This window comes from Adiantum capillus-veneris, chromosome 2, assembly GCF_014529385.1.
Source record: "Adiantum capillus-veneris isolate H3 chromosome 2, ASM1452938v2, whole genome shotgun sequence".
NCBI classification, from domain to species: domain Eukaryota; kingdom Viridiplantae; phylum Streptophyta; class Polypodiopsida; order Polypodiales; family Pteridaceae; genus Adiantum; species Adiantum capillus-veneris.
The window spans coordinates 83,431,154-83,455,852 of record NC_140932.1 but is presented as its reverse complement, the minus strand read 5'-3'; the positions used below and the strand labels follow the sequence as shown (position 1 = coordinate 83,455,852).

Here is a 24,699-nt window from a genome sequence, read left to right as displayed (position 1 = left end):
CTTTCCCACGAGTTTTTATGTGGATATTTTTAGGGTAAATTACCAAAATACCCCTCTAATTTGTGAAAATTCCCAAAATACCCCAAATATTTTGTCATAAATTCCCAAAATGCCCTTCAAATTTTCCAATATTCCCAAAATACCCTTGGTTGTGAGATTAAATTTCTCCAAAGATTAAAAAATTTGTAGCTTTTTATAAGAAGACTCATTGCTTATCAATATAAGATGCTGAATCCAAAATTTGAGTTGATTATGTAGGCTTTGGAGATGAATTGCTTCATTATCTTTAGACATAATTGCCTTTTTTTGTGAGGTAATTTGTGACAAATTATATGCTAAGCACGCAAAATGGATCTCAATTGTCAAAAAGGAATAAAGATTAAAAAATCTTGAAAAATCCAACCAAAATAGATACAAGGATTTTGGGAATTTTTGAAATTTGAGGGGTATTTTGGGAATTTCTAAAAATTAGAGGGGTATTTTGGTAATTTTCCCATATTTTTAATATGTCTTTGACGTTAGGCTATCTTATAGTGTCGGTCGGTTTTAGCGAACTTCGATTTAAAAAGTAGGGTTCTGAGTCCCCACGAGAGAGACGGAGAGCGCAGTGCGATGGCGACAATAAGCTTGAGGAGGGGGAATGCCAGGTTGCCCCCGGAGGTGAACAGGGTACTCTATGTCCGCAATCTACCCTTCAACATAACTTCCGAGGAGATGTACGATATATTTGGCAAGTATGGAGCCATCAGGCAGATCCGCGTGGGCACCAACAAGGACACTCGCGGCACCGCTTTTGTTGTGTACGAGGACATCTACGATGCCAAGAATGCTGTAGATCACCTCTCTGGTTTCAATGTTGCCAACCGCTACCTCATTGTCCTCTATTACCAGCAAGCCAAGATGTCCAAGAAGGTCGACCAGAAGAAGAAGGAGGAGGAGATTATCAAGCTGCAGGAGAAATATGGCGTCTCCACAAAGGACAAGTAGGTACTTCCTTTAGCAATGTCAAGTTCTGCGTTGGGATTTTTCTTCTAACTTGTGGCTGCTGTCAGCGATGGAGTTTGATGACATTTTGTGCCTTTTGACTATGGCTTTTAGTGTGCTTGTAGCTTTGTTGATCTTTACTTCTGTTTTCATACGTGATACACCTGTACTAGGGCAATGGTTGCATGCAACATAAAAGATGAATACTGAAATTGGTTAGAGGTTTCAGCCTTTGGGCTGGCTTTGTAAGACATTTTTTTACTTGCCTCTTGAGATCACCTTTTGGGCGTCTTGAGAGTAATAGAAATAGAAATAGAAATGTAGCACTGTTTTTTGTGTGCGTGCGCGTGTGTGTGAGCCTCTTTGTAGTCGGTGGGATACTTCAATCTTATGCTCCTGCAACAAAGGAGCACCGCCACGCTTTCTTGAGAGGATGGGGTGACAGAGGGCCGGGTTACTTGGATTATTCTCCACCACTCCCATAGACCACATCCTGAGCTTGGAGTCCTTGTACATATGCTTTAAATTGTACAAGTCTTTGGGGACAAACACTCCCGAGTATCCTCAAGGACCCAATAGTACTTAGGAATACAGACTTGACTTTCTATACTTCTATAAAAGGGGTAGGGATCCCCCCCAAACCGACACACGGCGCAAGCTCCTTTAGGCTATAGCGCGATAGTGATCAATTGAGAGAGAGAGAGAGAGAGAGAGAGAGAGAGAGAGAGAGAGAGAGAGAGAGAGAGAGAGAGAGAGAGAGAGAGAGAGAGAGAGAGAGAGAGAGCCTACCAGACTAGTTCTCATAAAAAAAGGAGAGAAGAGATAGAGAAGAGTGAAGCCCTCATCAACTTGTGTGGTGTTGAGATGCACCTTCAATTTGCACTCTTGGTGGTACTATTGCTTGCCTCATCCTTGCGGCTGCTTACTGTAACCCGTTTGTACCACGTGCTAATGGGAAAAAAACAAACTTTTAAGCAGTTAGAAAGACCGATAGACAACTTCATCCTTGAATCTTGTATTGACTAGAAAGAGGGGTAGTTTCTTTTCTTCAGAGTTTATTGACCTTAATTGAGCGCCCTTGGTGATATTTTTCCATCAATTAGTTACAACCATTCTCTATGAGACCACTCATTGAAGTGAAACTTTGGACTATTTTGAATTTTTATGCCCTTGATAAAAAGAAACTAGAAATTCAAGAGTTGTTTTTACACTGTTTTGCAAAGTACACAATTAACTTGCTATCATTAATTGATGCTTCAAGAGCTCCTAAAGGCAATGCTTTCCATCACTAACGTTGAAAAGCTATTTTACCGCAAAGTAGCCACCTCAGCAAATGTCAAGTACATGGGAATTGAAATGGAGAAGATCTAGGGTTTACACTTCCACAAATTCTTGCTTCTTTTCTTTCTTGAATATGTGCTACTAAGCACGAGAGATGGTTCCTTTTAGAGAGAATGAGAGAGAGAAAAGACCAACACACCAATGGGGTTCTCTAAAGGGCCCCCCAATCCGTTATCGGATTGGGACTTGCTTTTGCATAAGCATAGGACAACAATCATTGAGAAAGGACATGATACCACCTCGATAACTCCTTGAAAGAGGCACCTTCGGGGCTGACTTGATGTAGCCAATGCAGATCTTTGATGTAGGATGCGTATGGCCACCAATGGAGATTGGCTAGGAGGCCAACAATGTCTTGGATGTGAAGATCATCTTGGCTGAAAACTGTCCGTCCAATAACGCAGCAGATCCGGGATGAATCACCATGCAAACTCAGCGTCCAATAGCTCATCTCCCCGAATAGGAAGTGCTAAGCCCTGTAAACCAACCTGTTGTGACACCAAAAACTTGCTCATCGCCTCAACATAGAATAAAAAGAGGAAGGGGGCAAGAGGGCAGCCTTGTCTGACCGAACGTTTGAGCATGAAACGATCACCTCTACCTCCTGACAAAAGTACTCGACTGTGTGCCCGTCTGTACAAAAGTTGACACGCCTTTGATCCAAGCATTTGAGAAGCCCATCCTGCGTAGAGTGCCCTCCAGAAAGTCCCAGTCAACCCTATCGTAGGCCTTCTCAAAATTGAGAAGAAGAATCACCAGATGCTCACCACCAGATTCCCAATAAGTAAAGATGTTGTAAGTAAAGATGTTGTCAAGGATACTACGCTCCTTGACAAAACCTATCTGAGTCCCATGTATAAGGCTCTCTAGAAGTGGTTGAATCCTCAAACTCAGAGCCTTGGCAATTTTTTTGTAGGTTGAGTTGCGGATGGTGATGGGGCGTGTCACAAAACTACGGAAGCGTAAATTGACTTTTAATTGTACTTCAAATACTCAGGAGAATTAGAGAGAGAGAGAAAGCTTGACACTTCATTGGGGACCAGAAGATGGGTTGGTCCTCGCCCATAAAGAGAATATCTTTATTACTAGGGAGAATCTTTACAAGCACAGGAACGGGGCGACAGCCCGTCCTCTATTCTTTCTTGGCCTTTTTCTGCTTCTGACTGAGAGAGTAGAAGAACTGCTCTTTGACTACTGAGAGGATCTATCCTCTTCTACGAGATTTTGGGAAGCTCTCGTAGGGGAGAGTCTACCTTCCACAAAACTCATCAGAAGCTCTCACGAATGAGGGTCTATCTTCCGCTAACTGTGCCACTTTGGACGTAATCATTCCTGCAATCAACCAACCACACAAACATGCAAAACACACACACACACACACACACGCTTACTGTAATTTTCTGCACATAACAAGAAATTGTTACCGAAGCGCGTTCCAATGCCAAAATGGAGGTTCTTTTTGCGATGGAAATGCTCCAAACTTGGTGAATGTGTAGAGTAGGTAGTGGAGAATGAGATTCTATTAAGACTTTGCTGAAATTCACCCTAATACAAGTGATTAGGGGCTCAAAACAGGGAATTTGCAACAGCTAGACAAGGGAGAAAGAGAGTTTTCTACTACTTTACCCGATGAAACTTCTCCCAAAGCTGCATGCAACCATGAGAGGCCTTGTTCTAGGTGATAGGTGCGCAGAGGCTCCACATACACCACAAGGCGTTGCTCTCAAGCTTCAATGGAGAGCTTCACTGCGTAGAGGATGATCAACTTGGGGGGGGGGGGGTAGTGCACTGCCAACCTGGCAAGAGGGGGAGGGGCTGCTCTCTTATAGCCTTCCAGAAGAGGGGGCGCTAGCATTAAGAGAGGGAGTGAGGGAGAGAGATTGCATGGGGAAGTGTGCCACTTGGCACACTTACTTTAAAATTTTTAAACCATTCAACTTTTGACTTTAAAAATCCTATGCTAGTTAATGAAATGTGCAATTAAGTGCACAACTGCACACATAGATGCAACAAATGAAAACGTTATCTGCTCCCTAGCGCATTGTCGTTCCAGCAATGCTCTGGCATTACCTGTTTGCGCTTGTCCGGCCATTTGGTCCAACGCAAATCATTTAAGAATACTTTTAACTAACTTATCCTAAGGCCGTAAAATAATCAGGCCTTAGGGTTAATAGTCTAAGGACCCCATCTCATTCCTGTGCTTGCACTAGCGCGCGTAATTTTCTGAGCCTGAAATCTGAGGCTACTATCTACCCCTTTATTGAAGACCCGATTTCCCAATCACTAGGGCTTCAGGGTATTTTTCTGCTAGGGTCTCTCCTTGAGGTGCTCTGGCCCAAACCTGGGCGCACATGAGGCCCCAGAAACTGCTAGATCTATTCTGATGTGCACACAACTAATTAGATAATTCTTTTCTCGTAAATAAATTAATTATTTACAAAGTCTGATATAGTTACAGGGCGCCACTGTCGAATCTCATCCAAGGAGCCACCCTCCTTGGGAATGAGGTAGAGCAGGCCCTCACTCATGTTGTCAGGCATCTCTCCTGTGTGCAAGATGTACTGAAAAGCACTATAGAGATATGGGCCAAGCAAGTCCCAATACTCCAAGAAAAAAGTAAAAACTGGGAGTCAAGCCATCCTCACCTTGACAGCTACCACGAGGGAGTGCACTAAGAGCCGTGTGCAACTCCTCAAGTTGAAGTGGTAGCTCAAGCCTCCGACGCATCACCTCTGTCACAAGACAAGGCATCTGTGTCCACACCTGCTCCCTACATACATCCTGACGCTCTGATTGAGGCTCTGCAGACAATAACGCACGGTAAAAGTCAGTAGCAATTGCATGCATGTCCTCTGGCTCAGAATCAACTGACCCGTCAGGCCTCCTCAACTGACTGACCTTGGCATGCGTATACCGAGGTCCCACTGCCTCAAAGAAAGCACCAGTCACTCTGTTACCCACCTACGTCCTCTGAGATGCCTGTCGGTGGAAAGCAAACTCATGGCGCCGCTCCTCTGTGCTAACAAGCTCCTGGCGAGCCTACTGTAATTGCTCCACCAACCAAGGATTGTCTGGATGCTGCTCGTGCATCCTTTGCAAGGAAGCAATGCCCCGTCGGAGACACTACTCCTCCTCTCTCGCTGCAGCCAGGCGAGCCAAAGACTCCAAGAGAAAAAAACGACTAAGTTGAGCTAGTCCTGAGGCCACTCTGTCAGTAGGAGAGAATCCTGCATGTCTAAGCTCTCTGTCCAAAGAGCCTCTGTAAGGTGCAGCGGAATGAATGTTTGCGCTTTGCTCAAGATGAGTGCTCCAAACTGTGCTCAAGGTTCCTTTTGTTCTTATGGAAGGTAGAGCCTTCCGTTCTTAATGAGAGAATGCTATGATCACAAACAAAGTGAATGGAAACTGTGCGTGCAAGTGTATGAGACTGAGAGATAGAGAGAGAAGAGAGATACGACACTAGAGACGTTGTAAAACCCTTCTCCGAAGGCCCCATTCTCGTCGGCGAGAGTGGTCTACTTATGATTGCACAATGTGGTACAAACTGAATGCATGTGACTGGTGCAAGTCTAGGCTATGTCGGCGATGACGACGGGGATGACGAAACCGACACTAGGGCTGAAATCTGCAATCTTGTATCTGCTGTCCAAAAACGCTATGGGCTGAAATTTGCTACAATCCAAAAACGCTGATTTGGGGGGCTGTTTCTGTGGGTCTTTGTCGTTGAAAATCTGCAGGTCTAGGGCTGAAAACTGAGGCTCATTAAGGCTGAAAACTGATGGTCTTTCCGGGTTGAATCTGCTACTCTTTTAGGGCTGAATTTGCAAGTACTTCATTGCCGAAAAACGCTGCAGTTGTAGCTCTTCAAAAACGCTAGGCATGGGGAAAATCGCCCGGCTGATGTTTGTCAAAACCGCTAGGTATGCTGAGTTTTCAAAAACGTTAGGGAAGGTCTTCTGTTGGCGATGGTTGCTGATGCAAAAACGCTATGCACTGGGGTCTTCTGGCGATGATGCTGAGTGAAAATGCTAGGTCTGGGCTTGCTTCCGTCGCGGTGATCTGCTGATGAGAAAACGCTAGGGCTGATTCTTCTTGCTTGGAGGAAATCCACCAAGGGGTCTTGTTGGAGAAGTTGCTTGCTGAGCTTGGCTCCTGTTGCCTCTTTTGCCATTTAGTGCTAACTCTAGTTTGCTTATATACAAACTTACTCAATTTGCCCTACCTACTTTCCAACAAAAGTCACTTAAAAATAATAAGTGAAAAATGTCAAAAATAGGTAAAATAAGCTAAATGCACTGGAAAATTTCCCTGATGGAATTTGATGGATTTTGATGGGAATATTGATGATCATGCTGTGTGCAACCAGAGGATATGCATCTACACTAAGTGACTGGGCATGCACGGTCTACGAATAGACTCACAAAAGTGTCAGATCACTTCTAATCTAGACTGACTGGACTGAATTGAACCCTGATCATGCTGTAGCTTGTCCACGGACACATAGGGTTGGATGTGTCACGTGACATCCCCTCCTTTTCAAAGTGAGGTACTGGTACCGAACTGTATGGCGTCGAGGGAGATCGCCAATAGCATCCAAAATCCTAGAAGGGATCCTTTGTCGGCCCACGCTGATGTGTGGGTCGTGCGATACTTGAACTTCATAAAGGTTTGCAACGCTTGCTTCTTTGGGCCGCGCCGAAAGCGACAGTCTTGTGTGGCTCCTTCAATGCTTCAACTTCGTCGAGAGTCATGCTTATTTCTTCTTCAATAATCTCCATGGCTGAAAATTCTTGAAACCATTTCCAACACAAAAACATGAACATACCTATTCCATGTAAAGTGACTGCAAAAAATCTCGTCTTCCTCAAAGACTATGCATGCAACGTAGATGAACAAAGAGACGGAGTGTCAAACCGTTCACCACACACACGCAAACAATGAGATCGAATCTTTCTCTTTTGATCTAAAGCAATCAACTGTGGCAATTCACTACGGAAATGCCCATGCTTCATGCTCATACTTTCATGTGCTCTTTCTACCACTGTGTCGTGCCAAGGAAGAGACATGGAATGTGATTTCCTTGAATGCATACTTTTCAGCTTGTCATGAAAAAATTGCATACTTTCGTGCTCATCCATGAGTGAAACGTGCTCAACATACAATATGCCATGCCTAGGAAAAGGGATCACATAAAGATGCTGACTAAAATACAGGAAACGATCACGAATGAAACACTCGAACAATGCGTGCGTATCAATCATGCGAACACATAGTACTTCCTGTAAGGGCTCTTTGGACCTAGGCTCGAGAGCCAAGATCGGTTCTTCTTGAAGGGTTTCTTTGGACCTCGACTCCAAAGTCAAGATCGGGTCTTCGTAATTGATCGCCTCTGCAATGAGGTTAGCTTCACTAGAGAAAGTATCAACTAACACATCATCCATGTGAACAATCACATCATCTTCATGCAAATCATCATGCTTGTGAGAAATCATATCTTGATCATGCAAATCATCATGCTCATCATTATCATCCAAATCATCATGCTCATCATTATCATTCAAATCATCATGCTTCTCATAATCATGCAAATCCTGTGTGTCATGCTTTGGAGAAGAAGAGACTGAGAGTCTCCCTCCTCCAAATCTCTTGCATCTGTGCTTGAACTTGAGAAAAGAGTCGCCAGAACTCTTGCTCACGCTCCATGGCTGCCTTTCTTTCTGCTTCTCTTTCTTCTTTGCTTTCTGCGTGTCTGCGATCCATTTCTGCTTTTCTTTCTGCGTGTTTGCGATCCATTTCTGCTTTTCTTTCTTTGCATTCATGATCAAATTCTGCCATTCTTTCTGCATTTCTTGCTTCGCGTTCTAACTTCCTTTCCATAAACATCTGGTCCAACTCCTCCATAGGAGTTTAGTGCAATCCTTGACGTAGATGGGGAAGGGGGAGAGTCGGAAAAACCTCCTGGTGGGGAAAATTCTTCTTCGCCTCTCTCATGCTCATCACCTCCAAGCGAAGTATCCATTCCACTTCGGGTGATGACCATCCATTGAAGTCGTGGGTTCATGTGGTCTTGGGTTCTTAAGTTCACGAGGAACTTGGGTTCTTGTGGGTCTTGGGTTCTTGGGTTCTTGAGGGTCTTGAGGTTCTTGGGGGTCTTGAGTTCTTGAGGTTCTTCTTTTGCTTGCAATCTGTGTTAGAGAAGGATCTTCTCTTCACCCGAGTTCTGCACTTTTCCGCGGGCGCACCCCTTGGCGGCCTTGCGCTCACACCAAGGTTGCTTTTTCCCACCTCACGTCGATTGGCCGGCCGCTAAGTGCACGGTCCGCTCTCAACGAGTGAAAAGAGACACAAGGGGAGGTTGGACAAGCCCTTCTTTCTTGGGATTCCTGTCACTCTTCAAAAACACGATTAGGAATCGACACGCCCAAGCAAACCTGGGTTTGTGCGACCTCAACAAGCAAATAAAAATTCTTGTGATTCTTGTGGTTCTTTCCTTGAGTTATACAGAACACTGCCAAAGCTCTGATACCAATGTAAGGTGCAACGGAATGAATGCTTGCGCTTTGCTCAAGATGAGTGCTCCGAACTGTGCTCAAGGTTCCTTTTGTTCTTATGGAAGGTAGAGCCTTCCGTTCTTAATGAGAGAATGCTATGATCACAAACAAAGTGAATGGAATTGTGCGTGCACGTGTATGAGACTGAGAGATAGAGAGAGAAGAGAGATACGACACCGGAGACGTAAAACCCTCCTCCGAAGGCCCCACTCTCGTCGGCGAGAGTGGTCTACTTAAGATTGCACAATGTGGTACAAACTGAATGCATGTGACTGATGCAAGTCTAGGCTATGTCGGCGATGATGACGAGGATGACGAAATCGACACTAGGGCTGAAATCTGCAATCTTGTATCTGCTGTCCAAAAACGCTATGGGCTGAAATTTGCTACAATCCAAAAACGCTGATTTGGGGGGCTATTTCTGTGGGTCTTTGTCGTTGAAAATCTGCAGCTTTAGGGCTGAAAACTGAGGTTCATTAAGGTTGAAAACGCAAATCTGCAGGTTTAGGGCTGAAAACTGAGGTTCATTAAGGTTGATGATGTGGCGGACAACATAAACCCTAATTTCTGCTAGAAACCCTAACATTCCTGCAAACCCTAATTTCAGCCAGAAACCCTAATTTCCAGAAATCGTCGAGGCTATATATATTTTTGAAAATGATGAGCGACGCAAATTTCGCTTTTTCTCTACTTAATGAGAAAGAGAGAGAGAATGCTTTTGCTTTCAAGTTTTGATTCTCTGTGAGAGAGACAGAGCAATTGCTTTTGATTTGAAGCTTTTGGGGCTCTGCTTTTGGGCATCCCTTGTAACCTTTAAATTAGTGGTGAGGGCCTCACTTCTCAGGGCATCTGGACGCAGAGTCTAAGAGTGAAACCCTAACCGCTCTCTTGTACTTTGATGATTGATTAATACAAAAAGAAATACCGAAAGGGGGACCAATCTTTGGGGCCAATATCTCTAGGCATGGAACTCCGCTGGGCCAGTGCAAATCTATTGTGATCTGTGAATTGTTTTGAAGTGGTTATTTGGTGCTGTCGCAATTGATTCTTGACTTGGAGTGTCCAAGTCTGTTACAACAACTGCTAACCTTGGTTGTTGGTTTCTTTCCAATGGGGTTTATTTTATTTGTTTTGAGACCCTCTTTTTGAAGTAGCAAACGGTCGGACATTGTATGGTCAATGTGAACGATAGTTTCACCCGCAGACGGGAAGTGGTCGGCACTGGAACTCTATGATAAGAGGATGTCTAGGCTCATAGCAAGATCATATAGGTCTCCCTGTCGCACTTAGCAAGTTGGTGGATACTAGGAAGTGAACTCAATAAAGGCCTAAAGTCAAGGTGTGACTACCAACAGAAAGTATCCAATACTTGAGCCACATTGCACTTTTGGATGCGGTCCCAATGAGGATAGATGGTCAGAAGACCAATGGGAGCCCAACGGAAGCATCTCCTAAAATTTAGGGAACTGCTATTTTGGGTCGTGAAATGTGTTCGCGTCATTACCTCCGGTATGACTAGGGGAACATTTTACAACTCTGCCACGAAGTCAACTGGGCAACTGGTCAGGATATTTTTAAGCGACGAACCCGAAACGGGCAAATGCTTGAAAATACGCCAAGTGTCATTTTCTTATGCACTTACCTCTTCAGGAAGAAGTGGCGCTGAATTTTTAAGTTGGGAAGGCCTTCATTTGCGATTTGTCACAGGTTAAGAGCTATGGAGTGCTTCCTTTCTCTCTCATGTATAGTGTGGTGCTAGGAGGTATGCCCTGCACACTACACACTGCTCTCTCTCCCCCCTACGTGCAGTTATGTGATGCCCTACAAGAGGGCTCCTCATTTGACTGATGTACAGCTGTGTGGGTTCATGCTTTTGTGCTGAGGCAAGAGCCTCCTTGAGCAGGAACAGGGGTAGCTAGCTGCTACTCCAAAGTAGGCACTGGTGAGGGTCATAACCTCACCATACAGGTGCAGAATCAGCGCTGTGTATGCGCTGTAATTTTACTGTTTTTCAGCCATACGGACGCCAGAACCTTTGGGAATCGTGCCCCACTGGCAGAGGACAGTTAGGGGACTGTTTGGGGCTGAAAACAGGGCAATGTCACCAGCGTGTGACTACTATCTATCCTTTTTGTTGATTTCTTTCTTATTATCTATTTACTTTCACTTTTTGGAAACACCCCTCGGGAAATCTAACTGCCTTGCATTGCATAGCTAGCGTGGAACTGTCCAGAGGGAGTCCAGGCCTGAGGGCAAGAGAGCACTAAGGTTGGACAAGGACTATGGTTAGCCAAGTGGGGTCATTGATTAGCCAAAGTGGAATCCTTTGCTACAGAGGCTACATTTCAGTTCTTGATGTGGCCGCAGTGTACAAAGAGGGTCGGATGACCTAGAAAGATACAATGGCAGCTTCTCCTAAAATTTAGGGAACTGCTATTTTGGGACCTGAAAATGTGTTGACGTCATTACCTCCGGAATGACAAGGGGAACATTTTCTTACTCTGCCGTGAAGTCAACTGGGCAACCGGTTGGGATATTTTTAGGCGGCAACCCCGAAACGGGAAAATGCTTGTAAATGTGCCAAGTGGCACATTCTGGTGCACTTGCCTTATGCAACAAGAAGTGGCGCTGAATTTGAAGAGGGGAGAGCCTCATTTTCAGATTTTTGTCACAGGTTAAGAGCTATGGAGTGCTTGCTTTCCCTCTTATGCACAGTGCGGTGCCAGGAGTGATGCCCTGCACGCTACGCACTGCCCTCTCTCTCCCCTTTGGCAGTATGTTATGCCCCTCAAGTGGGCTCTTCATTTGACCAATGTACAGTTGTGTGGGTTCATGCGCGATTGCCGAGGCAAGAGCCTCTTGCACAGGTACTGGATTAGCTAGCGGCTAATCCCCCCGTAGGTACAGGTGAATTCGGAGAGGTTTCACGCCAGAAATCTCGTCCGATTCAAAGGGCAAGTAGCCCTACAGGTGCAGGAGCTCGAGGACTTGCTACGGATGCGACCGGCACGCGAAACGGAGCCCGAAACAGCGAATTACAGCCTGCTGTGTATTTTTGCAGGTTTAGGGTTTTGGCCCTAAACGGACCCTAATACCCCCAGGAGGTTCGGGGACGCAAGGGGACCGTTGTACAGGCGATCTGGCGCATTTTCAGGGCTAAAAACAGAGAATTCAGCGTGCTGCAGATTCTCGCCAGGTTTTGCAAAGTGCCTGTATGCGTCGGGAAAGTCGGTCAATGCGTGGGAATACTGACCGTGAAGGGTTCTAGTACACTTATGCTGCCGAAATCGGGCTGGAACAGTGGAAATTCAGCCGAGTTTGTGCAGGGCAGCTTGTAGGGAACCACAACGTTTATTCCCTCTTTTGAACAATAAAGAAATACCGAAAGGGGCGCCTAAGTTAGGGGCCAATCTGGTGTCTGTCTACTCATACAGGTGCAATCTAGCAGCCTGTATCCCTCTCCCCTTTGTTGTGTCTTGAAAGTACAGGTAAAATAGACGACTAATAATGGGTGAAAGCTAAATCAAGGTTTGAAGTAAAGTCTACCGCCCTTTTTGGATTGAACAGGCCGGTTACAGGCAAAAACCAGTAAATACAGCGTGCTGAATTTACTGTTTTTGAGCAGGAATTAGAGGGTATACGCCAATGCAAGTGAGTTCTAGCAGGGGAATTGGTTTTGCGCAAGTTTTGGGGCTGTTATGCTACCGAAATTTGGCCAAACCAGATGGTATCTAGGTGGATACACGTGAAGGATTCCGAGGATCTTACCTTGTAATTTACCCTCCTAAAGAATAAAGAAATACCGAAAGGGGCGCCAATTTTGGGGCCTACAGGTTGTTGACGTCTGCTCAGAGCATTCTAGCTTCCAAGCCGTGTGTGTGATTAAGTGTTAATTCCCGTTACAGGTCTCCTTTGCAAAGTGCTCTAAAGTAAAGAATTTCGGGTGAAAGCCAACGTCTACTGCCCTACGGGCCGGTTTCATTGTTCCGTTGCCGGGACATCAATCACTTTTTCCTCAAAGAGTGAGCCTGGATTGTTTAGGGTAAAGACACACAGTGCAGGAACGCGGGGACTACACTATGGCCGACAAGGTGAAGGGAATTATGGAAGAGGGTTCCTCTTCAAAGGACAGGCAGGAGATTCCTATGGTTTTTGAGATTGGCCAGAGCTCACGGCCACGTCAGTCTGTACCTCCTATCAACGTGAATGTCCCTCCAGTAGTACAGGGCTTTATGACTGGGCAACTTGAGGATGATGCGTTGAAGACTCAGTCAGTTGCCGCGGTGAATGTCTTTTCGCAGCTGGTGCAGAATCCGAGGTTTATGGAATTCTTACAAGGGCCACCGGTGCAATAGCAAAATAGGCAACCTACACCGCGTACGGAGCTTGTTGATGCTCAAGCCCAGGTACTTCATGTGGCGGAGGAGGAAAGGGAACACTCGCATGTTGCGGAGTCGGGGGCTCCAAAGCAGGTTCCTCCCGTGCTTGAACAGGTGGCTAGAACGCCTATTCCACAGGTTATGCCAGTTCAGCCCGCAGAGCCAGCATGTTGTCTTGAATGGACAGGGAGCTGGATACCAGGCTATGCACTCAGTTTTTCCACCACTCACGGTACATCCTGGGTATTTCGGGGGTGGATCAGTGTTCCACGTGGAAGTCAGCCGTACATGCCAGAAACAGTGTTCGGGGGTATGCAAGGCATCATGCCAATCCCCATGTATGGTAGTATCGGCATGCAGCAAGGTTTCCACTGCAACCAGGGCCAGTTTGGGGTGCCACAGGGTCATTTTGGCATGGCTGGTTTTTTTGGACAACAGCTAGATATCGCACCTTTGACGCAAAATGTGAATGGCCAACACGTGCCGATCATGCCTACTACAGTGCCCATGTTGCAGACCATTCCTTATGACAACTTGGGGGCACTAGAGAAGCCGAAGGCTTACAAAGAAGGTGGTGCAGCGGCAAAGTTCAGTACCTTCTGTGGTTTCGAGGATAAGACAAAGGCCCTCACTTTCCTCCAGCAGTTTGATACAGCTTATGCGGGAGGGAATTTTACAAAGGCCTCGAAGGTCAAGAAAGCTGCCACTTTCTTAAAGGACAATGCGCTTACATGGTGGACGACATTGTTCATGCAAGGACAGGCACCCGCCACTTGGGTTTACTTAAAGCAAATGTTTGCATCTTCTTGGCTATCAAATGAATTTGAAGCCGACGTCCTGATAGATTGGCACCAGCTTACTTCAGCTTCGTGCAAGAGCTTGCTGGAGTACAATAGGAGGTTTTGTAAGGCGTTACTCTCAGTGACCTCCTACAGATTTGTGCCACTGACAGAGCAGATAGAAAAGTACTGTTGTGGGCTGCCTAAAGGGCTTCGCAATTAGTGTACAAAGAACAGAGTGGCTACCCTTACTCAGCTTATGGAAGTTGCAGACATTGGTCTTGCCTTGTTGAAAGGAGAGGATAGTGGATTTCCGAGCAGTGACAAAGGAGGGCAGCAAAAGAAAAATTCAGCGAAGAAGCCCTTTGTGAAAACGGCTCCTGATGCGTCACAGGGGTCAGAGAAGGCCACCAAAGACAAGGATTCAGCCGGGACTTCTGGAGCTCAGGCAAAGAAACAGAAAAGGAAGCCTTTTATGCGCAAGTCGCTCGAGGAAAAGAAGGTCCTAATGGCTGAGAACAAATGCTTTATATGCGAGCAGCCTGGTCACTTTTCTATTAATTGTCCACAAAGAAAAAGGCCAGCTGACTCAGAGGATAAAGAAGATCAGAAAGGCAAGAAGCCAAAACCCACGGCAGGTTTAGTGCCAGACATGGTGGGTGACAGGCCCAGCACAGATGCCAGTGAGTTATGCAGGGCATGGGGTAAAGTTAGGGATCAGACGGCACTCATCTTCTTTGATCAAGGTGCCAAAGCCAACTTTATCTCACCAGAGTTAGCTATGAAGCTGGGCATTAGAGATGAAGAGATGGGGTACTCAGCAGAGGCAGGGTTGGTATGTCCTGGCTACTCAGAGTGTGTTACTCCCATCATTGGAAAACTGCGTCTGCATATTCAGTCGTATGTGGATACTGAAGAGTTTTGCATCATGCCGCTGGAAGGTTGTGACGCCTTGTTGGGGATCCCGTGGATGTTCCGAGTGCATGGAGTCTTGGATGTCTACAACAAAAAGATCACTGTACAGCATAGGGGCAAAACTCACATCTTGGATGTAAAGCTTAAAGGAGAGTCAGTCCCTATTGTATCTGCTTCTGCTATCACTTCTGTAATAAAGAATCATCTCTCTGTGTACTTGATTTTTGCACGTGATGTCTCAGATAGTGATCAAACAGTCGGACATTGTATGGCCAATGTGAATGGTAGTTTCATCCGCAGACGGGAAGTGGTCGGCACTGGAATTCGTATGGTAAGAGGATGTCTAGGCTTAGAGCAAGATCATATTGGTCCCCTCGTCGCACTTAGCAAGTTGGTGGATACAAGGAAGTGAACTCAATAAAGGCCTAAAGTCAAGGTGTGACTACCAACAGAAAGTATCCAATACTTGAGCCACATTGCACTTTTGGATGCGGTCCCAATGAGGATAGATGGTCAGAAGACCAGTGGGAGCCCAACGGAAGCATCTCCTAAAATTTAGGGAACTGCTATTTTGGGCCGTGAAATGTGTTCGCGTCATTACCTCCGGTATGACGAGGGGAACATTTTACAACTTTGCCGCGAAGTCAACTGGGCAATTGGTCAGGATATTTTTAAGCGGCGAACCCGAAACGGGCAAATGCTTGAAAATACGCCGAGTGTCATTTTCTTATGCACTTTACCTCTTCAGGAAGAAGTGGCGCTGAATTTTTAAGCTGGGAAGGCCTTCATTTGCAATTTGTCACAGGTTAAGAGCTATGGAGTGCTTCCTTTCCCTCTCATGTACAGTGTGGTGCTAGGAGTGATGCCCTGCACACTACACACTGCTCTCTCCCCTACGTGCAGTTATGTGATGCCCCACAAGATGGCTCCTCATTTGACTGATGTACAGCTGTGTGGGTTCATGCTTTTGTGCTGAGGCAAGAGCCTCCTTGAGCAGGAACAGGGGTAGCTAGCTGCTACTCCAAAGCAGGCACTGGTGAGGGTCATAACCTCACCATACAGGTGCAAAGTCAGCGCTGTGTATGCGCTGTAATTTTACTGTTTTTCAGCCATACGGACGCCAAAACCTTTGGGAATCGTGCCCCACTGGCAGAGGATAGTTAGGGGACTGTTTGTGGCTGAAAACAGGGCAAAAACCAGTAAATACAGCGTGCTGAATTTACTGTTTTTGGGCAGGAATTAGAGGGTATACGCCAGTGCAAGTGAGTTCTAGGAGGGGAATTGGTTTCGCGCAAGTTTTGGGGCTGTTATGTTGCCGAAATTTGGCCAAATCAGATGGTATCTAGGTGGATACACGTGAAGGGTTCCCAGGATCTTACCTTGTAATTTACCCTCCTAAACAATAAAGAAATACTGAAAGGGGCGCCAATTTTGGGGCCTACAGGTTGTCGGCGTCTGCTCGGAGCCTTCTAGCTTCTGAGCCGTGTGTGTGATTAAGTGTTAATTCCCGTTACAGGTCTCCTTTGCAAAGTGCTTTGTGTGTGTGTCTAAAGTAAAGAATTTCAGGTGAAAGCCAACGCCTACCGCCCTACGGGCCGGTTTCAGTTGAGGTGGAGGTTGGAGTAGGGACCTCGTCCTGTTCAAGAGGACCGAATCGGTTCCCCGTGGGAACCCATTGCTACTGGGCAAGTGCCTGAGGACCACTCTGAAGCCAGGTTGTCGCTGTGGCCCCTGCCGTCATCGTCCACAAACCTGCTGCCATCCCTCCTCCGCTGTAGCCCCAGGCTTGGAGGGTGGCTGTGCCTGTGTGCTCTGTGTCTCTGCCTGTGGCTGCTGGCCAGCCCTTGAAGGTTGGGGTTGGGCCTGTGGTGTAGGTCGGGGCCTCTTCCGTGGACAGGCCTTCGCAAGATGGCCCATCTGTCGACAAATGAAGCACTGATTCGGGAGGCCCGAATACTCCACGCTCTGTCTAAACCAACCCCCACTCACCCGAGGAAGTAGGATGACCTTCGGAAAAGTGTGAGTGTTCCTAACCAGAACGCGAATTGAGGGAATGCCGGCCGCCTGGACAGCTATTGAGGATGCCGTGCGAGGTGTCTCCAGGACAATCCCAATCGCTAAGCCTATCCTGGATAAAAGTGGTAAGTACTCCCTCCTCAAACCAAGAAAGCAGACGGAGATGGGGAGGTCTGCCTCCTCTACCAAAACATCCAAGCTGGGTCAAAGCCATGCCTCCACTGTCGAAAGTGGGCTCGAACTGCTCGAATGGTCAAAGGGCTCATCACGATGACCTTGGACGCCATCTCGGAGGTCTCCAACTCTATCTGGTAGTAGCCACGTCGGAGGAACTGAACGTCCACGATCTTGCCCACATCTGCGAGAAGGCGGGCCTGGAGGAGATCACTCTGCTGGGTATGGTGCCGAGAATCTTGCAGATGACGGAGGTCGCCTGCAGGCACTCCACCTCTGTGGCTAGGCTGGCGAGCGGGGATGCGTAAAGGCCAGCGGGCAGGGGGGAGAGCAGTGCGAGGGCGGGGGGGGGGGGGGGGGGCGCAGCAGCGAGCGCGCGTCTAGATATCTCAATTCTTGTGCATTAGAGAATTGGATGGTGTAGAAAACAATGTTTGGTTTCATTTTGTGTTTATTACCGCTCAGTGGTCCCATGTGCCTGTCTACCTCTAATCTCTTTGTAGGTTGCAACTTCGTACTATGATAGCAAAATACCTTGGTGTTATTGTTTCATCGAAGTTTGTAAAGACGATAGCGTCTTTGTTGTCCTCTCCAGTTGCCTAGTATAACCGGCTTGGAGTAGCTTGCAGATACCACAAGATACTCAATCCTGCTTACCAGTGTGTTTATTGGGTGGAGTCTGGTGTCTCCTCATCCTCAATAACGGGATCAACAATCTGACAAGCTGTTTTCACTGAGAGACATTTATCAATAGTGAATTGTCATGATTGGAAGCTTCACAAGTAGACCCTTGTATTGATGTATTCCTCTGCACTTGTTTCTTTTTAAGAGGAAGTCGTGCATGGTGGGATATGGGAATGATGAGAATACTTTGCTATCAAATAAGAGAGTTTGAGTTTAGGGCTGGCTACTTATCTAGAAACTAGGGATGGAGTTGAACCACCATCAGAGGACTGCTAAGTCGAATGTATTACGATTATGTTAGCTAGGAGACGGCCTCAATACATGACACCTAAACAAAAGGAATCAAAAAGTAAAGGGCAAGAGTTGGTAATAGCTCACTCATTTGATCAAGCGCGCTTGTGCCAAGTTTTTTTTTTTGGGGGGGGGGGGGGGGGGGCGGCTATTATAAATCGTCAATAGCTCTAACTTGCACTCGAAAGGGTTTAAACTTTATCTAGGTATGTGTAGGCTTTTCGTGCTCAGTAGTGGAGGCCTTTGTTTAACATTCAACTTCTGACCTGCTGGATGAGAAACCCCTCCTCAATTTGCAAGGTTTTTAACCCCAAGAAAAATGGAGGTCTGTGGTAGTAGTACATCCTCATTTTCTCAGTGTGTAAGGATTGATTCATCAATATAAGAGCACTAGAGCTGTTGTGCCTTAAAATATCTGCGTGCGCAGAATTTCAAATTCTTTCGGACACTGTTTGTGCTCATTTGAGTCTCGTGAGATGACCTGTATTCTTTATGCTTTCACACAAGTGGGCTCCATATTCAGACAAAGAAACCTGAGAGGCTTTGATGGTAACTTAGTTGACTCAGTCTTACACACAAGTGTATGCTTGCTCTGACTATTCAAGTGGTTACTGGTAGTTATATAATGGAGTGGGAGTGTAGCTCATAGTTACAAGAAATTGGCCATTTTTAGGCTTCCATTCCCATTCCAACTCCCAAATCCAAATCTTATTCCGTCGTTTAGACGTGAGTATCCGTAACAGGGAATGACAATTCATGTCCCTTTCCGTTCCCTTTTACAGTAGAGTGGGAGTGTAGCTTATAGTTACAGGGAATGCCCATTTGACTCTTGAGGCTTCCTTTCCCCATTCCCATTTCGACTTCCCATTCCAAATCCCCATTCCGTGTTTTAGACGCGAGTATCTGTAACAGGGAATGGCAATTCATGCCCATTTCCATTCCTTGTTGCGTGTTCCGCGTTCCAATTTTTGCGTTCTTCGTAACTATTGTAGCTGGTTGGCCACAGACCGTGTGAGAGACGTTCTGATATATCATACCTTTGATCACTGTGATGTGAATAATGAAGTCCAAGCTGGATGATGTCATGTTCGTTAGATGGTAATTTTTCGTATTAAAGGTGCTTTTCCGTTTAGTTTTGGATCTCGTTTATGTGGTTTGAGGAGTTTGAATTTAGGGATTAGGTGTTAGTGGGTTGAATTGATGCTGAATTATCTTGATGGAGATGGTGTGAATATCATGATAAAAAATTCTTTTGCTATCAATAATCTGACGTCTTTTTTAATGTGGCTCATAAAAGCCCAAGAAATGGATCTGTTTTCATTTAGCACTCTCTCTGTTTTTCGCTGGTCTTGTTAATTATCGTGCAGATATTTTCATTATCTTTCTGGAGCCAGAGAATGAGAATGTGTAGTTTTGTGGTTGTGCAGGTGATTTAAACGAAGCAGCAAGGCTTGCAAACAACTCCGGGTTTCCGGTACAAATACAGTCGCTTATATGACTATTCAGATTGGCTATTGAACCAAGGAGTAATACTCTCTCGTACTGTAGGATTTTGTAAGCTTAGCAGCAGCGATAATCTTGCAGCCTGTATATACTTCTTTGACAGTTTATGCTAGCTGTTTGCCAGCTTCAAGATATGGCCAGTCGGCGATTGCAACATCCTTTTTCGAGAAGTTGTATTTTATGGGTTACTGAAGGTTATTTGTTGGATTGCTAGGCATCCTAATATACGGGAAGTGCACAATATCTAATCTGTGTGCTAATTGTGACGAGTAAATGGTTTTGCATCATATGTTGGGTGCGAAACGTTCTAGATCTTTACTCTCTTGCTAGAAGATTTGTAGTTGCCTTTTTGAAGACTTCTAACACTCAATACGTCTTGCGATCACATGTTTTTTTTAAGGCTGTTTTTGGTTAATGTTTCACCTCGTAGGTAATCTGTCAGCCGTGTTCTTAATCAATAGAAGATAGAAAGTAGCATGCGGAGAGTTAATTTGACAAGATAAGTATGTGGACGTAGGTCCAAGCATATGGTCATAGGTTCTTTTTTCTTGCCACATGGGCCAACCAATATTGGGATTTGCAGGGGATTGAGACCAAAATGACCGTTCTTGATCCCTACCCCAAGAGTGGGCTCCTCTATTTATCCTAGAGTTGGTTAATTATAGGTTCACACCACGTATGGTGGGGGAACACCACCCCCCCCCCCCCCCCCCCCCCCCCCCCCCCCCCCGTGTGGGAGAAAGAGTGCCCATATTTTAACAAAGTTGTTTTTTATATAGGGGGAGGGTCTTACAATGGGTTGGACTCGATCTTGGGGGTTGGTCTTCACAACAAAAGGGACATATATCTCAACACAGGCAATGCATGAGGTCGCTAACTAATTGCAAGTGGCTAGACAAGGCATAGAAAACTGTGGGTTTGGTCGTACGTGTTGTTTTATGCGACATACGTCTCTCGTTAAAGGGGTTTGTATGATGATGATTATGTAACAAAAACTACTCTTGTGAAACAAGTTATTGGGAAAAACACTATTACTAAACTCACAAGGAAAGGATGAATTGTGGGGTTTCAACTTTGCATCTTGACTATGAAAACGAAAAGATTGGCACCTCTGCAACAAGGCTATAGCAACTCCTTTCTATTTGCGTAGCTTGAAAGTCGTAGCAATTGACGTGGCCAGACCGGTTACAACTGAGAGGCCCAAAAAGAGGGTGCCAACTATGGTGTTGGTGATAAAGAAGAGCATTGAGGGGTTGGTCATTGCTAAGAATTGTGAGAAGTTGCACCTCCTACCTACCTAGTGGGGCTCCAAGGCAAAAAGATGCATGGCTTTTTGTGAAGACTACAAGCAAGAAGACAAAAACCAAGAAAGAAGGCTTCTATATGCCTGTCATCTCCACCAACGTGATGTGCACATGATTGAGACCAAGTTGAGCATGCCCTACTCCATGAGTGGGCACCTCTATTTATCGTAGAGTTGGTTACATCATAGGTTCACGTTATGTCGGGTGGACACTATGCACCACACATTCTTGAATAATAATTATTTTGGCATGCTACTTGCTTGAGCATTAGATACTTAACTCTAATACAGATGCGCATTGCTTAGCAATGAGCTTGAAAGCTTGGCAAGCCATAACTAAACCACCATTTTTTTGCAACAAGGATACTACCTTGTCACTCAACTTGGGCACCTTGAAATCAAGAGAAGTTCTATTTCTATAAATTTGTAAATGTTGAATTTGTTGCTGTGAATCTTTGAATTGCTTTACATACATTACAAAAGGTGATTTGGGGAGATTATATAGAACAATTATATAAATAGCAAATAGAATATAAATTATATATATTATATAAATAGAATGTGCTCTGTGTTGTGAGGCTTGTTCGTGTAAAGTAAGGCTTAATAATCTACAAGAAAGAAAGTGATGCTTGTACCAAATAGATCATCGAAAGTCCCACTCTTTTGGAGCTGGTACATTTATAAATATATAATAATACATGCAAAGTCCATGAAAACTTAAAACACTTGAAGTCCCTTGGTATACATAGAATCATATAAATTGAGATTCTTTCCATGTCAATGGTGATTCCATGCTTTGATACAATATGAGTAAGTGTTTTCCATATATATTACTCTACTGGGTCCTACTGGTTCCTAACAAATAAAACATACGAGATACTCAAAAGATCCCCCTCCCTTTTTGTCCAGGCTCCCTCGCCCTCTACAACCTACGCTCCAGCTAGGTCTACGCCTATGGCTACAGTTGCCTTGTTGTCGCCCTTATCTCCACGGCCCTTCCCATGGCAATCTTCTCCATGGCTCCCGCCTCCTACCATGGTCTTGGTTTCCCCGGCTCTCCTCGCCCTCTTCTGCCTCCTTCACACCCTCCTCTTCGTAGTCATACAACCCTGTACAAAGCTGAGTCGCCCTCTTTCCTCCTTTGCAGTGCACCCCTCATGCGCACTTGCCCTGCATGCAAGCAGTACAAAGATTGACACTGTTTCCATCTGTAGACCATCATCTCACGCACACATAGAGCGACACTCCTGAACTGCGCTACCACGATAATTTTATGCAGATTAATTTCTAAAACTTACTCTACTTAGCACCCTTTCACAAATATTTTAATTTTCCCACTTTCCACTAATGATCGATTTTTTGATTTTCTACAATTGGGTACCTCCTACTTCTTAAGGTTAATTCGAATTCTATATACATGTTATAGGATAAAGATAGAGAGGAAATTCTTGTTATGACCCTTTTCGACTTTGTCAATGATTCCTTAGTAGATTCTACTCGGAAGCACGACACGTCTCGAGCCTCCGGTCTATTAGGCAAAGCGTAGTTATCTTGGATTGTAACCGCATTGACTTGTGCTGAATTCATATGACTCCAAGTTTCTCATTCTTATTGGGTACCCGAAAGGAGGAACCCACTTCGTATACACTATTTCATATATGCATTTAGCCTTGAGCAATTTGTCAATCTTCTCCTTGCTGTTACCCTTAGCAAAGGTATCATTTAAGGTGTAATAACACAGGTTCCTTAGTCTAGCGCCTTCCTTTAGGGGTACTATGTAGAAATATTCAATGCTTTGATTGGGGCGATTCCATGTTTCTACATGTCTTATGCTCTTGTTTTTACCTATCATCATTACATAGGAATCTAAAATCCAAGGACAATCAGTCTTCCTCACTAAATATGTTGCCTCTTCGTCACTAGGGCCTAGCGTAAAATAAGTGCTATAATCGTTTTCTGTGGTCTCCTTATCCTAGAGCGCATTTCCCATTTGCTCTTACTCTTTTTTCCATTTCAATTTTTAACCTAACCGTCGAAGATCAAAACCATTCAACAAATACAGGACATCATAATGCTCTTCGTGAAAAGACGGTGTAGGGAACGGTCACCTGACCATTTCCTGTTTTCATGGCGATCGCATGGCGATCGGCGGATGCCGGGAGCCATTGGCGGGAGCCCTGAAAACCTGGAATTGTCAGCAGGGGACAATTCCCGACCGTCAGGTCCAAGGCGAGGGGGGCCAGACAAAGGCGCGCGAGCAAATTACAGGCTCTGAAAGCGTCCGTTGGGTGATAATGCGCAGTGAAAGCGACTTTGCAGATTACGTGTGCCGATTTGCATGGCAATGATTGGCTTTTAAAAAATTGTCCAACGGCTCAGGCAAAAACGATTGGCGTGGCTGCGTGTAATTGTTGTGCAGGCGCTGACAGTCGATGAGTGTGCCTTGATAATTCCGGCTGCTGATCTGACGACTGCTCTCGTGGATTACGCTGTGTAATGTCGAGTGGTTGGAAGGCCACGATCACCTGCCCCCCTCCCCTAGACTTTGACGGTGTAGGGAATGGCCCTGCAGTGGCCATTCCTTGAAATAATGGGCGACCCCATGGCGACTCCGCCGGTCGCCATGGGGTCGCCCATTATCTCAAGGAATGGCCACTGCAGAGCCATTCCCGGCCGTCAATTGTCGTGGGAGAGGGGGCCAACACACTGACCTGCAGAGGGTACAATCACGAAGCAGAGGGTATAGTCACGAAGCAGTGAAGCCTGATCAATGCATTGAGAGCAGATGAGGGTGTAGTTGGGAGAGTGCAGACAATGCGATTCCAGGCGAGAGTCTCAGATTCTAGTCGTTGATGTGTCAGCACAGCATGCGATTCCACCTGCTGAGTTAGAGCTTGGTCATTGGCTGCAGGCTGCGCAAATTCTGCCAGCTGATGTGGCATGCATCGCATTCTTGCAGAGCTACATTCTGCAAAATAAAATGCAGCAGTCGAACAGCTCAGATGCACTGTCCCCCTCCGCACGACCTTGACGGTTTGGGATAAGTGTCCATTCTAGACACGGTGTCCATCTAATCTTCTCATTTTCAAGGAAAGGTTAAAGAGCATAATCATCCTTTAGTATTTTTGGCACATATATCTATTGTCTACATTTTGTTAGCTTTAAAGAGCCAAAAGTTATGTTTACCTCCATATTCCTTCTTGTTCTTGTCCCTAGGGATAGGAGTCGAAGTTTGCCACTAGCAAGTTGCGTCTCTCTAGTCATGGGTTAATATTAGGTTGACCCTAGGACCACCCTAGTGTGACCCTATCATGTCTAAGGTGGATGTATTAATAGAACCCCATCTTGAATTACCAATGTTTTTCTCATTCGGAGCTAGTCATGATCACCTTATGGCTTGGATCCCATGCAAAATCCACACCGGCAAAGGTGTGCATGTAGTCAACCCCACATATGATAACAATGCTATTCTTGAGAAGAAAACAAACATCTTTTCAATATGACCGTCCTTCAATTGGAGTACCATCATATTTTCGTAGGGTTCACTTAGGTTAAAAGCCCCAATACTGGGACAGTCACCACAAGTAAAACAAACCCTCCCCCAGAAGTTGGACAAACTGACTTGGGAAGTTGGTGTATGTTGTCCGTTGTGGAGTGTTTCCATTGGAGGAGTTTTGAATTCAAGCCCGGTTTTTGAATGTCCCATTTTGTGCTCATGTGTGTCCTTAATGTCTTGAGCAAGTTTTTTTGCCTCGAAGTTTACGCAAATGCAATGAAAA

The 24,699-nt window shown here is 45.5% G+C and overlaps 1 protein-coding gene and 1 pseudogene across 2 annotated transcripts; both read left to right on the top strand.

The window, feature by feature from the left end:
* The first annotated feature begins 544 nt into the window (after positions 1-544).
* Positions 545-19,929, top strand: LOC147463089 (RNA-binding (RRM/RBD/RNP motifs) family protein). 2 transcript variants are annotated; one of them, XM_086487237.1, is made up of 2 exons: positions 545-987; positions 19,542-19,929. In XM_086487237.1, the coding sequence occupies exon 1, from the start codon at positions 613-615 to the stop codon at positions 985-987; it is 375 nt and encodes a 124-aa protein (XP_086343363.1). In that variant the 5' UTR covers positions 545-612; the 3' UTR covers positions 19,542-19,929. The 2 variants fall into 2 exon arrangements, with proteins under 2 accessions (XP_086343363.1, XP_086343356.1); XM_086487230.1 differs by having other exon boundaries at positions 547-983.
* A 3,805-nt stretch (positions 19,930-23,734) lies between these two features.
* LOC147463088 (uncharacterized) lies at positions 23,735-23,971 on the top strand (annotated as a pseudogene).
* Positions 23,972-24,699: the final 728 nt, after the last annotated feature.